At 38.1% G+C, this 19,493-nt stretch overlaps 1 protein-coding gene across 1 annotated transcript in view; it reads left to right on the top strand.

The window, feature by feature from the left end:
- Positions 1–19,493, top strand: part of EYA1 (EYA transcriptional coactivator and phosphatase 1) — a 172,553-nt gene that overhangs the window by 59,067 nt on the left and 93,993 nt on the right. Inside the window, 2 exon segments of the mRNA XM_043601189.1 lie at positions 2,567–2,649; positions 3,070–3,256. Of these exon segments, the coding sequence (XP_043457124.1) occupies positions 2,567–2,649; positions 3,070–3,256 (270 nt within the window).

Raw genomic sequence — 19,493 nt, 5'->3', positions numbered from 1 at the left:
TGAAAACATCCATTTTTAAAATATATTTTCTATATCTTACTTTCTTGGTGGAAAGGGATTATTGAGGTCAGTATTTATTGTTCAAAAATGTGTAGTATAAATGAAAGTAACAAGTCATAACCCCAAGTAATGTTTCCTATTAAATGTATATAATAAAGTCAAAAAACGGTATTGATATTCACACACTTATCCAGAAGAAATTGAAATTTTATTTTACAAGGAATGTTTTAAACTCTCGTTGTAAGTTTATATATAATATATATATATATACACTTTATATATAATATCAATATTAATGAACTGTTCACTGATAAATACCTAAATAGTGAGCCACATGCCCATGTAGCCTAGAGCTTACAAAAACAAAACTGATGTCGTCCTGGGAAGCCCTGTGAGGTCCCAAGTATGTCCTAGTCATCCTTTTATCCCCCTGTAATTATCGCCATGAGTCCAGTATTTAATATACGTTTAAACCTTTGTGATTGTCACGTGCTAATGAACATTAATATAGAAAGCTTATCTGAGGCCCCGATTTTTGCAGGGGAGTCGGTATTAGGAGTGTGAGAGCTCTCTGCTTCTCCGTGTTAGATGTTATGGGAACTTTGAACAATTGGTATTCCTGAAAGGCACAAATAAAGAAACCTCAAATATGAGTCTGTGTGATACTAAATGTGAAACTATCTTAGGAAATATTTTCCCTTAATAAAAATAACAAAGCCTTGGATCAGGTTTTCAGAGTTCAGAGATGTTTGATAAGTAAGTAGGAAAAGAATTTTAGATATGCAAAGAGATCGAGTCGTATTTAGCTAGTTTGGGAAAGTGAAAAGATACATAAATGCAGTGGAGAATTTTAGAAATGTTTACTGAAGTAAACAATAACTGTTCCTAACACTTGTGTGGTGCCGTAGACTGCCCATTGTACTTTCCAATCTGTACTTTCCTCATCTGATCTGTTGAAGAACCTTACGAAGTCTACTTTTCACAGTTAGGGAAATTCTGTCTTAGAGGGGTTAGGCGATTTGTCAAAGTCCAAACCGCTCGTAAGTGATGACGGGAAACCCTGTTTTCTGACTCGCAAGGTAGTACTTGAATGTTGAGTAGCAAATAAATCATTGGCATATCTTCACTACCACATCATACCTGAAGGCGTCTGCGAATACTTAGTTCACACTGAAGACTTTATCCTTGAACTGCCAGCACGTTTATTGCCTATACCATTCATTTGCCATAAAATTTTCATTTTTTTGAAAAAGGTTTCTCTGTTTACAGAAGCAGCACAGCTTCTGGGTAGAAAATTTTAAAATGTGCACTGGCTTCACGAACATTATGTGGCCAATGGTTACACCCTCCCATGGGTAACAGTTCTGAGATTTTTGTGCTTTTAAAAAATTTTTTTATGATTTTAAAAATATTTCACATGAACTTACCAAGCCATTTTTTTGTTTTCATTTTTCCTTTATCAAAATAATATGAAAAAGTTGTCCATGTAATTCAGCATTATCGTAATACCATTGCAATGTCTTCAGAGGGTTCTGCTTTCTGAATCACACCTGTTAGGGACATAAGAATGCTTTCTAGGTTTTTTATTGGAAACAACACTGAAGAACATCTTTGCTAACTATCTCTTCGTATAAGTCCACGTATTTTTTTTTTTATCTTAAAGTGAATGGCAGTACAATTGCTGTTCAAAAGTTACTTAAATGTTGACCAGATAGCCCAGCCAGAAAGGCTGTGCTTATTTGGATTCCCATTTTGCAGCCTATGAATCGCATTTTTTACACATTTTCCAATCCCTGATCTTTTCAAAACTCTTTGCTAATATCACCAAAGGTAGTATATTGTTGCTTTGAATAGTTTCACAATAAGATGGTACATAAAACGAGGGCGGGAACTGAGGTTTGCTTTCGTGTTTGTATCCTGCACGGTGGCAACTATTTATTGTTGAGCACATCTAGGTAGATGTTCTGCAAACAGAATGTTACCTAGAGAGCACACGGAATACACAAAACATTGATCACCTTCCTCTTTGATTCTTGTCTTATGAAGGACTTCAGGAGTTGGCATTGTTCTTTTGTGAAGTGAAATAATCAGCTTTTTCGGTGGGCCGTTATAATGACAAGAACAAGTCTGAAAGCATTTCAAGTTCTCGAAAGTAGCATTGTTGTTTTTGAGCTTGCAAGAACTTTCAAGATCATCTCATCAGATCCCATCATTTTACATGATGCACATTTAAAGCTATGAAAAAATCCTGGTGCGTTTTACAAATTGAAATGGAAAGTTCAGTGACTAATATTTTTGCACAGATGTATCATTTTGTCCCCAGTTTATATGTTAACGTCCTCAGAAATTCAAACCTCTTTACTCTTTAATCCTTTGCAGTACGGTGAAAGTAAGATTGTCAACTATTTCAAGAAACGATTTTGTCACGGCCATGGATTCTGGTTTTAAAGATAAACCAAGTGTGTTTGCAATGAACCTCAACTCTGTTTTATCTAAATAATGATTTCTTATGGGCACATTATTCTGCATAGTTCAGTCACCCGTATTTCTTTTCATTTTGTTTTAGGTAGCAGTTTTACAACATCGTCAGGATTATATACAGGAAATAATTCACTCACAAATTCCTCTGGATTTAACAGTTCACAGCAGGTAATTTTAAAAGCCAGTTTAACTTCAGAAAAAAATTTTTTTAATGCAACAGATGATTTTCTTATATAAAGAAAGATCTGTTTATAGTATACTGTGAGGGCTTACCTGAGCCTTTTAATATATGTATTTTTTTTTCTTAAAAAAAAAATCTCTTTAGCAGTCCTATATGGTGTTTGGTTTTCAGATTTGTTTGATTTTACCTAGTTTGATTTTACCTAGTACTGCATCGAAGAAATAGGAAGAGTGGACCTGATCTTACATGCAATTTGTTTGCAAGTCGGGACATTTGAGTCGATGGGTGCTCGTGTGCTCCTCTGTGAATTCAGAGAAGACCCAGAAACACCATATAGTTGCCCTTTGGAAAGTAAGAAATGAGGAGCAATATTCTGACAGGTTATTCTCGTGTGGTTGGTTTGGTAGGACTATCCGACTTATCCCAGTTTCGGCCAGGGTCAGTACGCACAGTATTATAACAGCTCACCGTACCCAGCACATTATATGACGAGCAGCAGCACCAGCCCAACCACGCCGTCCACGAATGCCACTTACCAGCTTCAAGAGCCACCATCTGGCATCACCAGCCAGGCAGTCACGGATCCTGCAGCAGGTAATTACGTGTGCTTTATTAGTCCTGCAGGCTCTATTTCTGGTGGTTTAAGTGCATTTTTCTATAGTCATATACGCATGTAGTGGTTTCACAGTTTGGGCAAGTTTGGGCATGGCCTAACTGTAAGTCAAACATCATGATTGTGGCATTAACTTTATTTTTATTTGCTGAAAATTTTTAGTGTAAATTACGGAACTTCAAAAGCACCTGAAATTGAGGTTCCTTTCATTGTCAATATAGTCAGTTTTCAAGATACGTATATAACATCTTAGATAACTATAGATATTTAGATGGAATTATTAACTATAATTACAAACATTTGCCCACATATGGAGTATGAAAATAAGTGATGTTGCCTCAAATTTAATGTTATCATTAAATATTTAATGTTTTTCCAAAATCAAAAAACATCACAGTTAATAATTGAAAGCAGTGATTCCCCTGGCCCACCCTTCTCCCCCATCATGGCCTACTTAATTTCATAACTGGGCATGAGCATTTTCATACTTAAGCACCACCCTTGATAGGCCCTTCCAGATGAAAATCTCTCCACCTCTGGAAATTTTCCTACTGTGTCTTTGATACTTCTTTCCCTCCATTAGTGTTTTCTGGAACTCTTAATATTGTATATTTAACTTCCTGTATTGGTCTTTACCTGTATTTCTGATATTTTCTCTTGTACTTCGCACCTTTGTCTTATTAAAAATGTAGTGTCAGGGTTCCTGGGTGGCTCAGCTTCTGACTCTTGGTTTTGGCTCAGGTCATGATCTCACAGTTCCTGAGTTCAAGCCCCATGTTGGGCTGTAGACTGACACCTGCAGAGCCTGTTTGGGATTCTCTCTGTCCCTCCCTTGCTATTCTGTCTGTCTTTCTCGCACGCGCGCACGCAAAAATAAGGAAAACATTTTTTAAAAATTAAAAGAATAGTGCTGTCTTCTGGGGCACCTGGGTGGCTCACTCGGTTAAGCGTCTGACTCTTGGTTTCAGATCAGGTCATGATCTCACAGTTGGTGAGTTCAAGCCCTGCATCTGGTTCTGTGCTGGCAGAGATGGAGCCTGCTTGGGATTCTCTTTCTCCGTCTCTTTTCTCCTCCCCACTTGCACTCCCCTCTCTCTCTCTCTCTCTCTCTCTCTCTCTCTCTCTCTCTCTCTCTCTTTTTCAAAACAAATAAGTAAACATCTTTAAAAAATGTAGTCTCTCTTTTCATGGATTATGAGGTGAGCTATGATCCTCAGTCACAGACTTTTCTCCCTTTTGCCTTTTATTCTTAGAGCCAAAGCCCACTCTTTGCTAACCTTTACTATAGGTTTATCTTCCCAATATTAGCAGATGCCCCCCCCCAAAAAAAAAAAAAAAAACTTCAGGTTTTTAGTATTCCACCTTCTTCTTAAATGTAGGTAAGCACTATTTTGTTTTCGATTAGGAAGTTACAGCATTCCTAAACTTGTACCCTCACTAACTATGAACACTATTTCTGCTGCACAGCTCAACTCCAAATATTTTTTATCTCTGATTATCATATTCCATTTTCCTTCACTTTTTTTTTTTAAAACTAGCTTGCTATATTCTTCCCGCAATTCACACGTCTAAATACAGTATTCACAGAACCTAGTATACAGGGCTTTTCATTAGATGTAACATCTATACGATCACTCTCAAAATAAACTATCACGGAAGGTATTGGATTTATTGTGGAAGCTGTTGTAGAATTTTCCTCTCTTCCCTCTGTTAATTTCATAGAGGCGTCACGAGGAAAGATAATGGCTTGTCCCAATTTCAGAGAGATCTCCTGTTTTCCTATGAACCATCTGGGTCATGCAAACTTCGTGAGGACTAAAAGGAGCTTTGAAATCGGATAGCTATGTGAACAAGTAGAGAAACGCTTTAGGATCTGTGGAAGAATAGAATGAGAAGATGGAGTGATCTTAATTAATTCATAACATTTTGACAGTGAAGACAGCATAAAACAAAGTGAAGACTTAACTGTGTTTTTTAAATTACGGGTGACGGGCACTTGCTAAAAAAAACCAATATAATTGTACAGAAAAGTTGGTCTCTGGACCGTGCGGTTATTTTAAGTGAATTTTATTTGTAAAAGGGATGCTGTGTGCAAGACTGGGGAGATCACATAGGAAACAACACAAACTTACGATTTTTTTAAGCGTCCAGACGATTTTAAGGTTAAATGATCTATTTTAGATTGTATTTGAATAAATGTTTAGTGTGTCAGGTACTCATTTCAATATTCAGTATGTTTCTGGTTACAGAATAGAAACCGATTGGACTGGGGAGAAAATAATATTTTTCCGATCTCTTGGATTCACCACTTCCCACTAAAAGACAAGTGTACAGGTTAGCCTTTCTTGTGTAGTTAGAAGTGGAAAGTTCAGTGAGTTTCCACATTAAAAAGAAATGTGGATTACTTGAGAAATTTAAGGAAGATTTAGTCTGGTGTTGGTTGGTTTGTTTACATTTGCAGTATGACTGTGGACTCAGCCGGTTTTTTGGTGTTCATTTTCCTATTAGTCGTATGTAAGATTATAGACTCGTCTGTGATGAAATGGAAGTTTTGAATGAGAAAAGTACATAAATTCATTAAAGAATTGGAAGGAATGATTGGTTACATATAATTTAATGTTTTAGTTTTGCAATCGAAATTAAAGAATAGGAAAAATAGTGTCTATTCTGTTGAAATAATTTCAGGTTCTTTTCTTTTAGTAGTCTTTTAGGTTTAAAATCCATATTTTCTACACTGGACTCTAAGTTAGACTCTAGTTATTATCTGATCTAATGTGGAACAATTCAGTTTCCTGGAATTCTAAAGTACAGAATAAATATACGGTATATGCAGCTCTCCTCCCATACTTTGTACTATCTGTTCTTGTATTGTTTGTGAAATTGTGATGTCATTATAAACATACAATCTTGCAAGGATTTTTCAGGCCAAACATGTAAGGACTCATTATTTGGTATTATATTTTAAGAGAGTGCAAGCTGAGGAGGGGCAGAAAGAGAGGGAGGGAGAAACCCAAGCAGGCTCCGAGCTGTCAGTGCAGAGCTGGACGTAGGGCTCGAACTCACAAACCATGAGATCACAACCTGAGCCAAAACTAAGAGTTGGGTGCTTACCGCCTGAGCCGCCAAGGCATCCTGGTGTGATGTATTTTTTAAGCTATAAAGAATAGCTCTCTTTTAAGTTCATGGTATTATGCAGTATTACCTATACACATGTCACTCCTCATGAATCTTAAGTTCAAAAATTATTTTAATGTGTTTATAATTAAATATTGAAAGCTATATTATCCTTTGGATAGATCTATATAATACATTTAAAAAATGTAACTTGAACATGAAAGTTTTATCTCAAAATTTGCAATCATTTGTAATTCATTTTAAAAACTAAAAGCAGTGCCTTTGTATTCGTGTTTCTTTTTATTGAGATAAAATTGGTATTTAACATTATATTAGTTTCAGGTGCACAAAATGATGAGCTATTTGTGTGTATTGTGAAATGATCACCACGGTGAAGTCTAGTTAACATCTACCAGCATATGTGGTTGCAGATTTTTTGCTCTCATAATGAGAACTTTTAAGATTTGCATTTAGCAATTTTTAAATCCTTTGCATTCATTTTTAGAAACGAGTTTGTTAGTCATGTTTTGACTATCTTAATAAAATAAAAGTTACATCATCTGGAAATAGAGAAGTATTAATCCACTTTGGGAACTACACTGAGGTTTATCGGGTCATTTAGAAAAATCGTAATTTACTTGTCTCAAAAAATCGTACCTACTCTTCAACTAGTTAACGCTAGCCTCCTCCTGCCCAACTGAAAGCCACCTTGATTGCTTCCAATTTTGGCAATTATAGATAACGCCACTATAAATATTTGTGCTCGGACTTTTTGTATAGACCTAAGTTTTCAACTCACTTCGGTAAATACCTAGCAGTGTGACCACCGAATTATAAGAGTACCTTTAGTTTTATAAGGAACTGCCAACTTGTCTCCCAAAGTGCTGTATCATTCTGTGATCCAACAAGCAATGAATGAGAGTCCTGTTTCTCCACACCCTCGTCAGCATTGGTAGTGTCAGTGTTTCAGACTTTGGTCATTCTAATAGGTGTGTAGCAGTGTGTAGTTGCTTTAATTTGCATTTCCCTGATGAAATACGATGTTGAGTATGTTTTCGTATCCTCATTTGCTCTGTACGTCTTCTTTGGTAAGGTGCCTGTTCAGATCTTTTGCCCACCTTTTAATCAGGTTGTTTTCTTATTGAGTTTTCAGAGTTCTTACATACTTTGGATAGAAGTCCTTTATCAGATAAGGTTTGCAACTGCTTTCGCCCAGTCTGCGGCTTGTCTTTTTTGTCTCTTAACAGTGTCTTTCAAAGACACACCGAAAGATGTCTTTTGATTGGGATGAAGTCCATCTGACCAGTTTTTCTTCCATGGAACGTGCTTTCGGTTTTGTATCTAAAAACTCATTGTGAAGCCCAAGGTCACCTAGGTTTTCTCCCATGTAGTGACCTAGAAGTTTCACAGTTTTGCTCTTTAGATTTAGGTCTCTGACCCATGTTGAACTAATTTTTGTGATAAGTAGAAGTCAGTGTCTAGGTTCCTTTTTTTTTTTTTTTTTTTTTGGCATGTGGATGGCCCTGTTTTTGCACTGTTTGTCGAGAAACCTGTCTTTTGCCACATTGAATTACCTTTACTGCTTTGTCAAAGATCAGTTGACTGTGTTTGTGTGGGTCTATTTCTGGGCTTTCTATTGTCTTTCATTGATCTGTTTGTCTTTTCTTTTTCCAACGCCACATCGTCTTGATTATTATAACTTTGTAGAATAAGTCTTTAAGTTAAGTATCACTCCTCTGTGTTCTTCAATATCGTGTTGACTGTTCTGGGCCTTTTGCCTTTCCACATAAACTTTAGAGTGAGCTTGTCAGTATCCACCAAGTAACCTTGTCAGATTTTGTTTAGAATTGCATTGAATCTAAAGATCAAGGTGGGAAAAACCTTTGAATCTTCCTGTCCATGTACTTGGAATATCTCTCCATTAGTTTACCTTTTTAGTTTTTTTTTCATCAGAGTTATGTAGTTTTCCTCATATATATCTTATACATGTTTCTTAGATTTATATTTTTTTGGTACTAATTAAATCACATTATATTTTTAATTCAAATTCCAATTTCTCTTTGCTGGTATCTAGGAAAGCAATTCATGTTTGTATGTGATCCTTGGATCCTAAAGCTTCACTACAATCATTTATTAGTTCTAGGAGTTTTTCTGTTGATTCTTTGGTATTTTTGAAGAAAACTTTTTAATGTTTATTTTTAAGAAAGAGTGTGAGAGTGGGGGAGGGGCAGAGAGAGAGAGAGTGAGCCGGGGGGGGGGGGGGGGCGGCGGGATAGACACAGAATCTGAAGCAGGCTCCAGGCTCTGAGCTGTCAGCACAGAGCCCAACGCGAGGCTCAAACCCATGAACTGTGAGATCATGACCTGAGCTGAAGTTGGACACTTAACCGACTGAGCCACCCAGGCACCGCATTCGCTGGTATTTTTTTATACAGTTATGTCATTTGTGAACAAAGGCAGATTTGTGTCTTTCTTCCTACTCTGAATATCATTTGTTTCCTTTTCTTATCTTATTGCATTAGCCAGGACTTTCAGTACAGTGTTGAACAGGAGTGGTGAGGAGGCATACTTGTCTTTTTCCCCGATCTCAGGGAACAAAAGTTTCTGGTTTCTCACCGTTAAGTGTGATATTAGTGGTATGTTCTTTGCAGGTATTTTTTTGTTACCAACTTGAGGAAGTTTTCCCCTGACCCTAGTTTGCTGAGAGTTTGTATCCTGAATGGGTGTTGGATTGTGTCCTGTGCTTTTTCTGCATCTGTTGATATGATCATATGATTTGTCTTCCTTAGCCTGTTGATGTGATGAATTACATTAATTTATTTTCGAATGTTGCACCAGATTTTCCTGCCTGGAATAAGTCCCACTTGGTCATGGTGTATAAATCTTTTAATACATTGTTGGATTCAGTTTTGCTAATACTTTAAGAATCTTTGCATCTCCGTTCATGAGATATATTGGTCTGTGGTTTTCATTTCTTATAATGTCTTTGTCTGGTTTTGGTATTAGGATAATAGTGACCTCATAGACTAGGAAATGTTTTCTCTGCTACTATTTTCTGGAACAGATTGAAAAGATTCAGTACCATTTATTTCCTAAATATTTTGTATAATTCACCAGTGAATCAGTCTAGGCCTAGTGCTTTCTGTTTTGGAAGGTTAATTATTGATTCAATTTCTTTAATAGTTATAAACCTGTTCAGATTATCAATTTCTTCCTGTGTGAGTTTTAGTAGATTATTTTTCAAGGAATGATTCATATCGTCTAGGTTATATAATGGGTGGGCTTAGAGTTATTCATAATATTCCTTTATTATTCATGTAATATCCCTAGGATTGTTAGTGATGGCCTTTTTCATTTCTGACACTAATGTTTGTCTTTTTTTGCTTTTGTTATCCTAGCTAGAGATAAATTTTATTGACCTTTCAAAGAGCCAACTTTCTGTGTCATTGATTTTTCTTTATTGTTTTCCTGTTTTCAATTTCATTGACTTCTCTGATATTTTAGTATTTCTTCTGCTTTCTTTTGATTTAACTTGGTCTTATTTTTCTACTTTCCTAAGGGTTGAAATTTAGATTGTTGATTTTAAATGTTTCGTATCTTCTAATAAATTCAGTAAGTGTTGTAAAATTCTAAGTATTACTTTTGTTGCATCCCACAAAAGTTGATGTTTTTATTTCTTTGTATTTAGCTCAAAATATTTTTATTTTCATTATCAAAACCTTTTTATTTTTTTAAGTTTTTTTTTAATGTTTATTTAGAGAGAAAGGGAGAGGGAGAGAAAGCATGCGAGCAGGGGAGGAGCACAGAGAGAGAGAGAGAATCCCAAGCAGGCTTTATGTCCAGTGTGGAACCCCATGTGTGACCTGAGCCTAAATCAAGAGTCAGATGTTCAACCAACTGAGCCACCCAGGCACCCCAAAACCTCCCTTAAAGAGGTGTATACTTGTAAACATTTTATTTGAGAAAAATTTTAGAGATTTGATGATGTGCAGTATGTATCATTCTTAACAGTTGTCCAATTTTTCACATCTTCCCAATTAAATGGCTTCCTGTTGTTAGAGCATGTGTTCGGTTTCTGAAGAATACTTCGTAGTAAATGCAGATTCCACTGTCTCTAAGAGAAAATTTTGATTAGAGTCAAGTCTTTTTTTTTCTTACTGAAATCTAAGACTGTAAGCCAATATCGCAGTTAAATCTGTGGTTACTTTAAATTTTAAATGATGGATTTCATTTTAAATTTCTTTTTAAAAACAATTCTTTACGAAGTCAGTGGTTTTCTTTTAGGTTCAAAAACACACAGAGATAAGGAAAAAAGAAAAGGCCATTTTGGGATGTTTTCCTTTTGTGATAATAGCCGAACTTACATATTATCATCTCTTAGCCACTGACATCAGAAGACTGTTATATTCTCACATTAAACACTAAAATGTTAAGGCGTATTATTATCAATATAACCAAAATACATTTCTTCAAATAAGCGATAGAAATGATTTAACTACCACTTGAGAGGAATTGTCCTGAAGGAATATTTTAAATTGACTTTCTTCGAAGAGTACTTAAGCCATTCTTTTAAAAATGTTTTTATCATATGACCCCTATATGTGTAATCAAAATATGAACTCATTCGTAATTCACTTACTGTGCTGTACTTAAACAATGTGTCTTGATCATGTATTTTTGTCCAAAATCTCTTAGAACATCTTATGATAATTATGACAGTTACCATAATAATAACACAGAGTAAAATGTAATTGTTTTTAGAGGCTTACGTGTAATCTTATAACCCCCCCCCCCCCCCGCCATGAGGTGTAGTTACTATTTGGCCCATTTTACAGATGAGGAAAATGAGGCACATAGCTCTTAAATACTCGATAAATATGAAGTATTAAGTTAATCAAGAATTTTGAGGCCAAATTCTTGTGAAAGGAAAAGTCACCTACATCATTGTATTTTTGAAGTAATACAAAGCCATGAGAGAGAAAAGAGTAAACGGCGACTAAAACATTATAGGCTAACGCGAAATAAAGCTAGTCATTGTTCATTAGGAATGAGTTTTAGTATGGATGCTACAGAAAAGTCCATTTTTCAAAGTGTTTCTTCATTTGAATTCTTACCAACAAGGTAGACGTTGCCATTTACCTTTCCATGCTCTGGCTGCGTGCAGACGATTTACTGGTTAAGGTGATGTACGGGAATCTGGCCAATATTAAATTTCAAGTGACACAGGAAAAATCAGTATAAGAGGGAATTCAATATGCATGGGAAACCATTTGTTCCCTCTGCTTCTTTGATCCTTGCCAAGGCACACGAAAGTAGAGCAAAGCGCCTGAAAACCGGGAACATTCTTGTGCAAAGTAGCAGAGGAACTCAGCTCTCCCAGGAATTCAGTGTGACAGGATGGAAAACTAAACTGCCGGCCTGTCTTCCTTCTAAATGCAGGAAATTTGGGCCACGTCTGTACTACCTAACGTGTCTACATCTGTTCACTGTGGAAATGATCCTGACGTTTGCAACAGCATGCATCTCGACCGCTACGTTTTACCGAGCGAGCGATTTTGAAAATCTTTAGGCCGTACTAGCTCATTTTCACTGATGCCTTGTGGACTTTAGAGAAGTTTGCAGTTTGTTCAGCTCAAAAATAAACTATGTCAGTGAAACAGTTTTAACTAGCATTCTGGAAACATTTGTCGGCAAAACAAATATTTGTGTCTAAAATAGTCAGGCCATTAAGATGTGAGAAAACAAAACAGATGTTTGTTTGGGGTTGTTGGGTTTGTTTAGCTTGATGGGATTGGTTTTCTTTCTTTTCTTCCCCCCCACCCCAGAGGAGATACAGTGTTAACCTTAATGAGATTATAAAATTCTTGAAAGTAAAGTTCACTTTTTGTTTTATATTGTCAGGCATGTCTTAAAAATGAGTTGCCTTATTTTTGAATTTTGGACTGTGTTTCCAAGAAGTAAAAAATTCAGTGTTTTAGAATTTTCCCATTTTGTGCCTCATTACTGGTTTGACTAATTTTTTCAGTTCGTTGTCTGGAAGTCAGGATGCTTGTGAAGAGTCCATTTTAATATGCATGAATTCAAATATGCAGTTCTTTCTTATATTTATACTTAACATGTGATTTCTATATAAATACTCAAAACAAGAAAGCATATATTACTGAGCTATCTAAATTAGTTTACTGTCCCTCCCAAACATTTATTACTTTGTCCTCGTCTGTAGCTAATTGATTCATTGTTTCTGTAAAGCATTAAGCATCCTATGGGACCAACACAAATCAACGTAGTAAGTTCCCTCGTTTAAGATGGAGGACGTAAGTATTTACTGATAGAATTTTTTAATTGAAGAGGGTTGAGAAAAGAACTTAACATCCCTCCACCTCACGTAATTTGGATCGAAAGGTTTGATGGATACGTTTTGGATTAACTTTTATTTATTTTAGGGGGTGTGTGTCAGTTTATTTTATTTATTTTTATCGAAATACAATACACAGTGTTACGCGAGTTGCAGGTGTACAACGTAGCAAATTGACAAGTTTGTACGTTAGGCTGTGCTCACCACAGGTGTAGACACCGTCTGTCACCGTACCACTGATTATACTCCCTGTGCTGCGCCTTTCGTCCCCATGGTTTATTTGGATTAATTTTAAATAAAGCTAGGATGGATGGATTAACGGTTGCCAATTTTAGTCCTGGTTCGGCAGCCAAATAAGTTTGATGAATGTTTTAAATTTAGTGAATAAGAACATTTGAGCATGGGAAAAAATTATAAAAATATAGAGGGGTTTACAGAGAAGAGTAAAATCCCCTTCATCTGCGGTAGCCAATTTCTTTCAGCTACGTTTCTTGTGTATCTTTCCAGAGATACATGTTGTTTATATGAACCTATACAAAGCACTTGCCCCGGGACACTTCCCCCCCCCACCTTCAAGTATGTATACTTTCGATTTTTTTTCTTAAAGATAATAGAATACTGTACACACTGTTGTATATCCTACTTTTTTTCACTAGATACACGTACAGAGAAAAATTTACTAGGTATTTTCGATGTGGATTTTATGTACAAGTATAAAAATAGCTGATTCTTTTGAGCACTCGCTATGTGCGAGACACCGTTCTCAGCACTGTTCACGCATGATCTTAGTTCATTCCCATTCAGCTGCGTGCGATAGGCAGTGGTCTCGTTATCCCCATGTTACAGAGAGAGAAGCTAAGGAGAGGTCAGTGACAACATCGGGATTTAACTCCAGAAGCTTGACTACAAACATGAATTCTTAATTAGGCAAGCCTGCTGCTTCTAGGAAGCTCGGTGTTTGAAGTTTTAAACAAGCAAAATAATGTAAACAAAGAGAGGCAGTAGCGATCGGGTGTTCAGTTTCTTAAGTTATTCCAAGAACTCAGCAAAGGCATGTATTAGCAGGTATTCAGCTAAATATATGTTAAATAGTTGAATGAGCTCTGTTTGCTCGTAAAATTGTGTAGGCCTGAAATTATAAGGAAGTAAGTATATAGTATATTTAAGGTTGCCTTATAATTATCTTGTACTTCAGTATTGCCTGAATTAGAGGATCAGTCCGAGATCAATATCTTAGATAATCCAACAACGAGTAGGACACTTTTCCACTTTCCTGAATTTGCTGTGTCCCCCCCTCCCTCCTTATCCTACTTAATAATGACCTGTCAGGGGCGCCTGGGTGGCGCAGTCGGTTAAGCGTCCGACTTCAGCCAGGTCACGATCTCGCGGCCCGGGAGTTCGAGCCCCGCGTCAGGCTCTGGGCTGATGGCTCGGAGCCTGGAGCCTGTTTCCGATTCTGTGTCTCCCTCTCTCTCTGCCCCTCCCCCGTTCATGCTCTGTCTCTCTCTGTCCCAAAAATAAATAAACGTTGAAAAAAAAAAAAATAATGACCTGTCACGGAATTGTGTAGGGAACAATTTTTCACAGCCTCTCTACCACCCCCTACCCTTCTCTGAGGACCTGGTTTTCTACGTTGCCAACTTCTCTGTTCCTTTCTTTTTTCTTTATTGTTCCATTCGCACCTCATGGTTGATGAGCACTAAGAGTAGGGGTGATGATACTCTCGTCTCAAGGAAAAAGAAGCCGTCGAATTTAAAGTGTAATTGGGCATCTTACTCTAGTACAGTCACCTTCTAAAACTTTTGAAAATACTGATACCTCTTCATAAAATGGAAAGTGCATTTTCTTCAGCACCGTTGGTTCTGACAGATTTTACTGTTGTAAACTTTTATGGAACCGCTGCTATTTGAGTACAGTTTTCTAGTACTTTACATTGTATGTGTGCAGTATTCACCTGGATTATTGATTGATTTGATGGTCATGGGTTGGTTTAGAAATCATGCCCGCCATTGTTTCTATGGAAAATAGCTTCTGAGTTTCAAGCAGCTGATTTGAAAATATGTGGAATAGCGTGGATTTGTAAATTGATGGCTCTCTCACATCTACAGATCTACTTGTACAATTTTAGCGTGAAGCCATTGGGCAATAGAAATTTTAAAGTTAGAAGGGACCTTATAGGCTCTTTTGCTGATGAAGACCTTCACTTTACTGATTATGAATAATGAATCCAGAAATATTACATCTTTTCAAAGCATCATGGCTTGTCATTGTCAACATCTCTTGGTGGCGGCCTTGGAAGGAAGCATGACGTAGTCTGGCCTTTCCCACACTACTCTAGGCCACACTACTGTGTACGAAAGATGGGGCAGAGATCCTCTAATGAGTTTCAAAGCAGGAGAAGTTAAGGGGACAAACTGTTAGCTTTAAAGTTAGCAGGGTTCCTGTACCTTAGGTCTTTTCTGATCCTTTGGTGCAGTCATAGGCAGTGAGAATTGAATCTAGTGTATAGTATTTCTCAGGCGTACTTGGCTGGGACTCCCCCATCCCCCACCCTGGCAGGGGATTTCTATGAACTTGGGCACCACACTCCCTCAGAATATAATTAAGAAAAAGGAGTGGTCGCTAAGGATTTGGAGTTGGGCTAACCTGGGTTTGAATCCTGGTTCTGTTATTTACTCTGGGCAGGTCACTTAGCACTTCAATGTGTCCATTGTCTATGAAATGAGGATAATACCGCTCCTGGTCTATGGGATGAATGTGAGGACACCATTATGTAAGTGGCCAGCAAAGTGACACCTACTAGGCCCTCAAGTGTTCACTTCTTCCGTGCATGCCTTTAGCAGGTATTCATAAATGCTGGTTGTGTGCCAGGTGCTGTGCTTGGCCCAGGGGATATAGAGGAGACGAGAAGGGCAAGGTCCCTGACAATAGGAAGCCAGTGTGTTTTCTTCCCTCTTGAAGATTATTACTGTGGTGCGCTGTGCATTGTGGTTGTTTCAGACACCGAAGCCCCCACAGTGTGGTTCACCAGTTTCCTTCACGTGGTATCTATGACTGGGAGAGGTTTAAACCAGAGGTTGAAATGTGTGAGGATGGATGATAGAAGTTTCTATGAAGTTGTCTATGAGGAGGTAATGGCTGTTCTCCAGGGATGATAAAGCTCTCATTAATGTAGTTACTAGACCTTGCTGAGGAATTCATTTACCTGGGAGACCTCAGTCAGTGGTTGTTTGAAAAAGAATTAATGGTTAAGGAATATAGATAGAGAAGTCAAAGCAATTCTCTAGTATTAATTCAGTGAACATTTGTTAATCTCTGACTTCTGATTAACCCTGTAGCACTAGTCAACAAGTCTATTTGCATTTAGTTTATTTTACACAGGTTTTTATGGGAGAGTTCTGATACCTTAAAGCTATGAAGATTCCTTTAAGTCTTCTCCTCTTTGGTAAGGTGGAATATTCACTGAGAATATAATATAATACAGTTTATTCAAGATCTTGCTGAGGTTTTGGTTTTGTTTGTGTATTTGGCCAGGACAGAGACAACTCCCATTTAAAAAAATCTCCCAGTACGAAACGATTATAGTCATACTCTACGGCGTGTAACTTTGAAGGCTTCGTCCGTCTATGAGAATCCCAAGCAGCTTTTTGAGGACTATCACGAGCCTTCCCTCAGGGCTGTGTCCTTCCACATGGGCATCTTCCCTGGTTAGGTCCCTTAATTTTCGTAAGTCAATATCCTTTCCATTCTCAGCACAGGTAACTTAGTAAAGCATATGGGTCTCCACCTAACGAAGCAACCAATAATAACTCCACACCAAGTAATTTATTAGTATAACCTTTTACCTCATTGCTTTTTTTTCTTTTGAAGTTTTTAATGTTTATTCATTTTTGAGAGAAAGACAGGGCGTGAGCAGGGGCGGGGCAGAATCCGAAACAGGCTCCGGGCTCTGAGCTGTCAGCAGAGAGCCCGACGTGGGGCTCGAACTCTCAGACTGCAAGATCATGACCTGAGCCAAAGTCGGACACTTTACTAACTGAGCCACCCAGGTACCACTTACCTCATTGCTTCGTAACACTCACGGCTCACTCGCTTCTGTCAGCTACCAGAAGGGCACATAATGGCCTCATTCTTCTAGATGTTTTAAACTTTATCCTTAAAATAAGCAAAGTGCCCCACCTCAGTGCTCTGCAATCTGAAGTACTGAGTTAGCCCTATGGAGTCCACTGTGGTCAGCCTGAGAAGTGAGAATCCTATGAAACCTGCTGTTCTATATATCATGAGGGTATGTTCCCGGCATCATACAACATCCCCTCAGTGAGCAGTCCTGTGAGGCATCTCTGTCTCGTCTCTGTGCTAGAAACACCTGTGTTTCCGTAGAAAAATTGATGTCTTGTTATACGCACCCTACAAGTATACAACTATTCGTGCCCTTGACGGTAGACCTTAGGGCAAGCTGACCTCCGCTGACCACTGTCTCTCCTGGCTTTCTTTTACCTTTCCCGCTTTAATGTTTTTTCTAATGTACTTGTTAATTTTTTAATTGCTATGTAGTTATGGTGTGCATTTTTTGGTGGGTTATTTTAAACCCATTTTAGAGAAAGGTAAGATATAAATTATCCAGAAAACACAACTAAAAACCCAAATGTTTTATTCAACAAGACTAGGAGCCAGAAAGTAGATTCACGGCGTCCGTTCCATGTTCAGGAAGCAATTATTTTCCAAATTTTACATTATAACCACCGTCGTGAAAGTCACTATTTTGGTTAATATGTGCGCAAAAACCTCTTCAAGATTCTCATAATTATAGCCTCCCAAGAGCACACACCTGCCCATCTTTTCCTTCTTTTTGCTTGAAGACCCAAACTACCGTGTCTAATAGGCTTGTGATTTGTTTCAATCCAGCTAATTTATGTAAAAAAGCACATTGCCAATTGCAAAATGCCTCCCAAATGTAAGAATGCATTTTTCTCTACCACTGACAGTGTTTGCAACTTCTGCAGTTTATTTTATTTTCCATCCCCGATGACATTTTGAATGTTCTCCCTGTAAGAATTCTAAGACTGTTCTTTCTGTGGAGTCTCTTTCCTTTCCAGTTTCCCATTTCACGTTTTCCCTAAAGTGTCTGTTTCAGTACATTTGTTCATCTAATTACCTCCCTTGACTCACTTTTAATATTGATAAAGGTTATTGAGGAAGCATGTTTCTCTGGAGACTTGTTTCTTAATCTTGCTATTAAATTTCATTGCACTGTTCCCTCATTGAAGGAAAGGCAGAAAGCATGGTTTCTTCTCCTCTCAAATGTGAATGACAGTTTGACGATGTTCTTCAACATTCCATTAGCTATTCAGTGAGCACCTGTTACAAAATTATCTTAGGTTCTGCAGGGATCTAGAAAGCAAGAGGGTTATTCAGTGTCCTTGCGGAGCATTTTTCTGAAGAGCCAAACCTAATAAACGAGAAGCAGCAAAGCACTCTGAAAGAATAGAGGAACAGAGATTCCTTATATAAAGTGTTTGGAGAAAAAAACTAACAACAGAGATGAAATTTATCCTCAGCACGTAAAGACGTAAATGAGGGAGGCTAGAGGGTTGTACCCCTTTAAGTGGGCTCGATGGTGGTATCATTTCCATCAGAAGAAACGTACACTATGTATAAATTTCACTGAAGAATGAAAGCATTTTTGAGCTGAAAGATCACCTTGTGGTCATCTTTATGAGTAAGATAACTCAGAGTTATGAGTTATGAGTAAGATAAGCCCAGAGAGATGACTTAGAACAATTCACTTCCCACCACCACAGTAACATGTGTATATGAAATGCTTTAGTACGCATTATCTTAAAAACAAACAAAAAAGTATATTTTGAGAGAGAGAGAGAGAGCACGCACGGGTGGGGGAGGGAGGGAGAGAGAGAATCCCAAGCAGGCTCCGCGCTGACAGCGCGGAGCCCAACGTGGGGCTCGATCCCATGAACTGTGAGATTCTGACCTGAGCGAAAATCAAGAGGGGGACACTTAACTGACTGAGCCACCCAGGTGGCCCAGCATGCATTCTCTTATAGAATCTTCACAGTGGTCCTGTCCTCCTTTTCCCATTGAGGAAATCCAAGTACAGATAATGTCAGGATAACAAATGGATAATAAAAAGTCTGTGCCCCCAAGGAGTTTATATATATTATTTGTATCAGCACACAGGCCACCAGTGAATATAAAATGCATCTGGTAGTCAGAGTGCCTGGAAGGACGAATTGGTTTGTAAAATAAATAGAGTTAGGGCAGATAAACTGTTTCAGAAGAGTGGTCTGGCAGGGTAACATCTTAGCAGAGACCCGAAATTACCGAGTAGAGAGCCACCTCCAAATCCAGGGGAAGAAGGTTCTGGGAGAGGAAACGGCAGTTTCCCAGGCCTGGAGGGGGGACCGTGCTCGGTGGACGGAAGCAGCAGCAGGAAGCCAGTGTTATTGGAGCACTTGGTGGAGGGGAGAGGAGTGGGAGGGGGTGAGGGTGAGGGCGGGGAGGGAAGAAGCCAGATCATAGCAGGCACGTGGGCATGTGGAGGACTTTGGATTTTTGTTTTGTTTTGAATGAGGCGAGAAGTGTTTAAGCAGAAAAGTGACATGACGTCATTACGTTTAAAAAGAATCTGCCTGGTTGTTGGACCAAGAATGAGCTATGGCAAGATAAGAAGGGGCACAGCAGTCAAGCAGGAGATGGTTCCAGTGGCCCAGGGAGAGGTAACTGGGCCGGGC

Source organism: Prionailurus bengalensis, chromosome F2 (genome assembly GCF_016509475.1).
Source record: "Prionailurus bengalensis isolate Pbe53 chromosome F2, Fcat_Pben_1.1_paternal_pri, whole genome shotgun sequence".
In the NCBI taxonomy this organism is placed as follows: Eukaryota; Metazoa; Chordata; class Mammalia; order Carnivora; family Felidae; genus Prionailurus; species Prionailurus bengalensis.
Note: the sequence above shows the minus strand (reverse complement) of the source record. Positions and strands in the feature narration are given on the sequence as shown.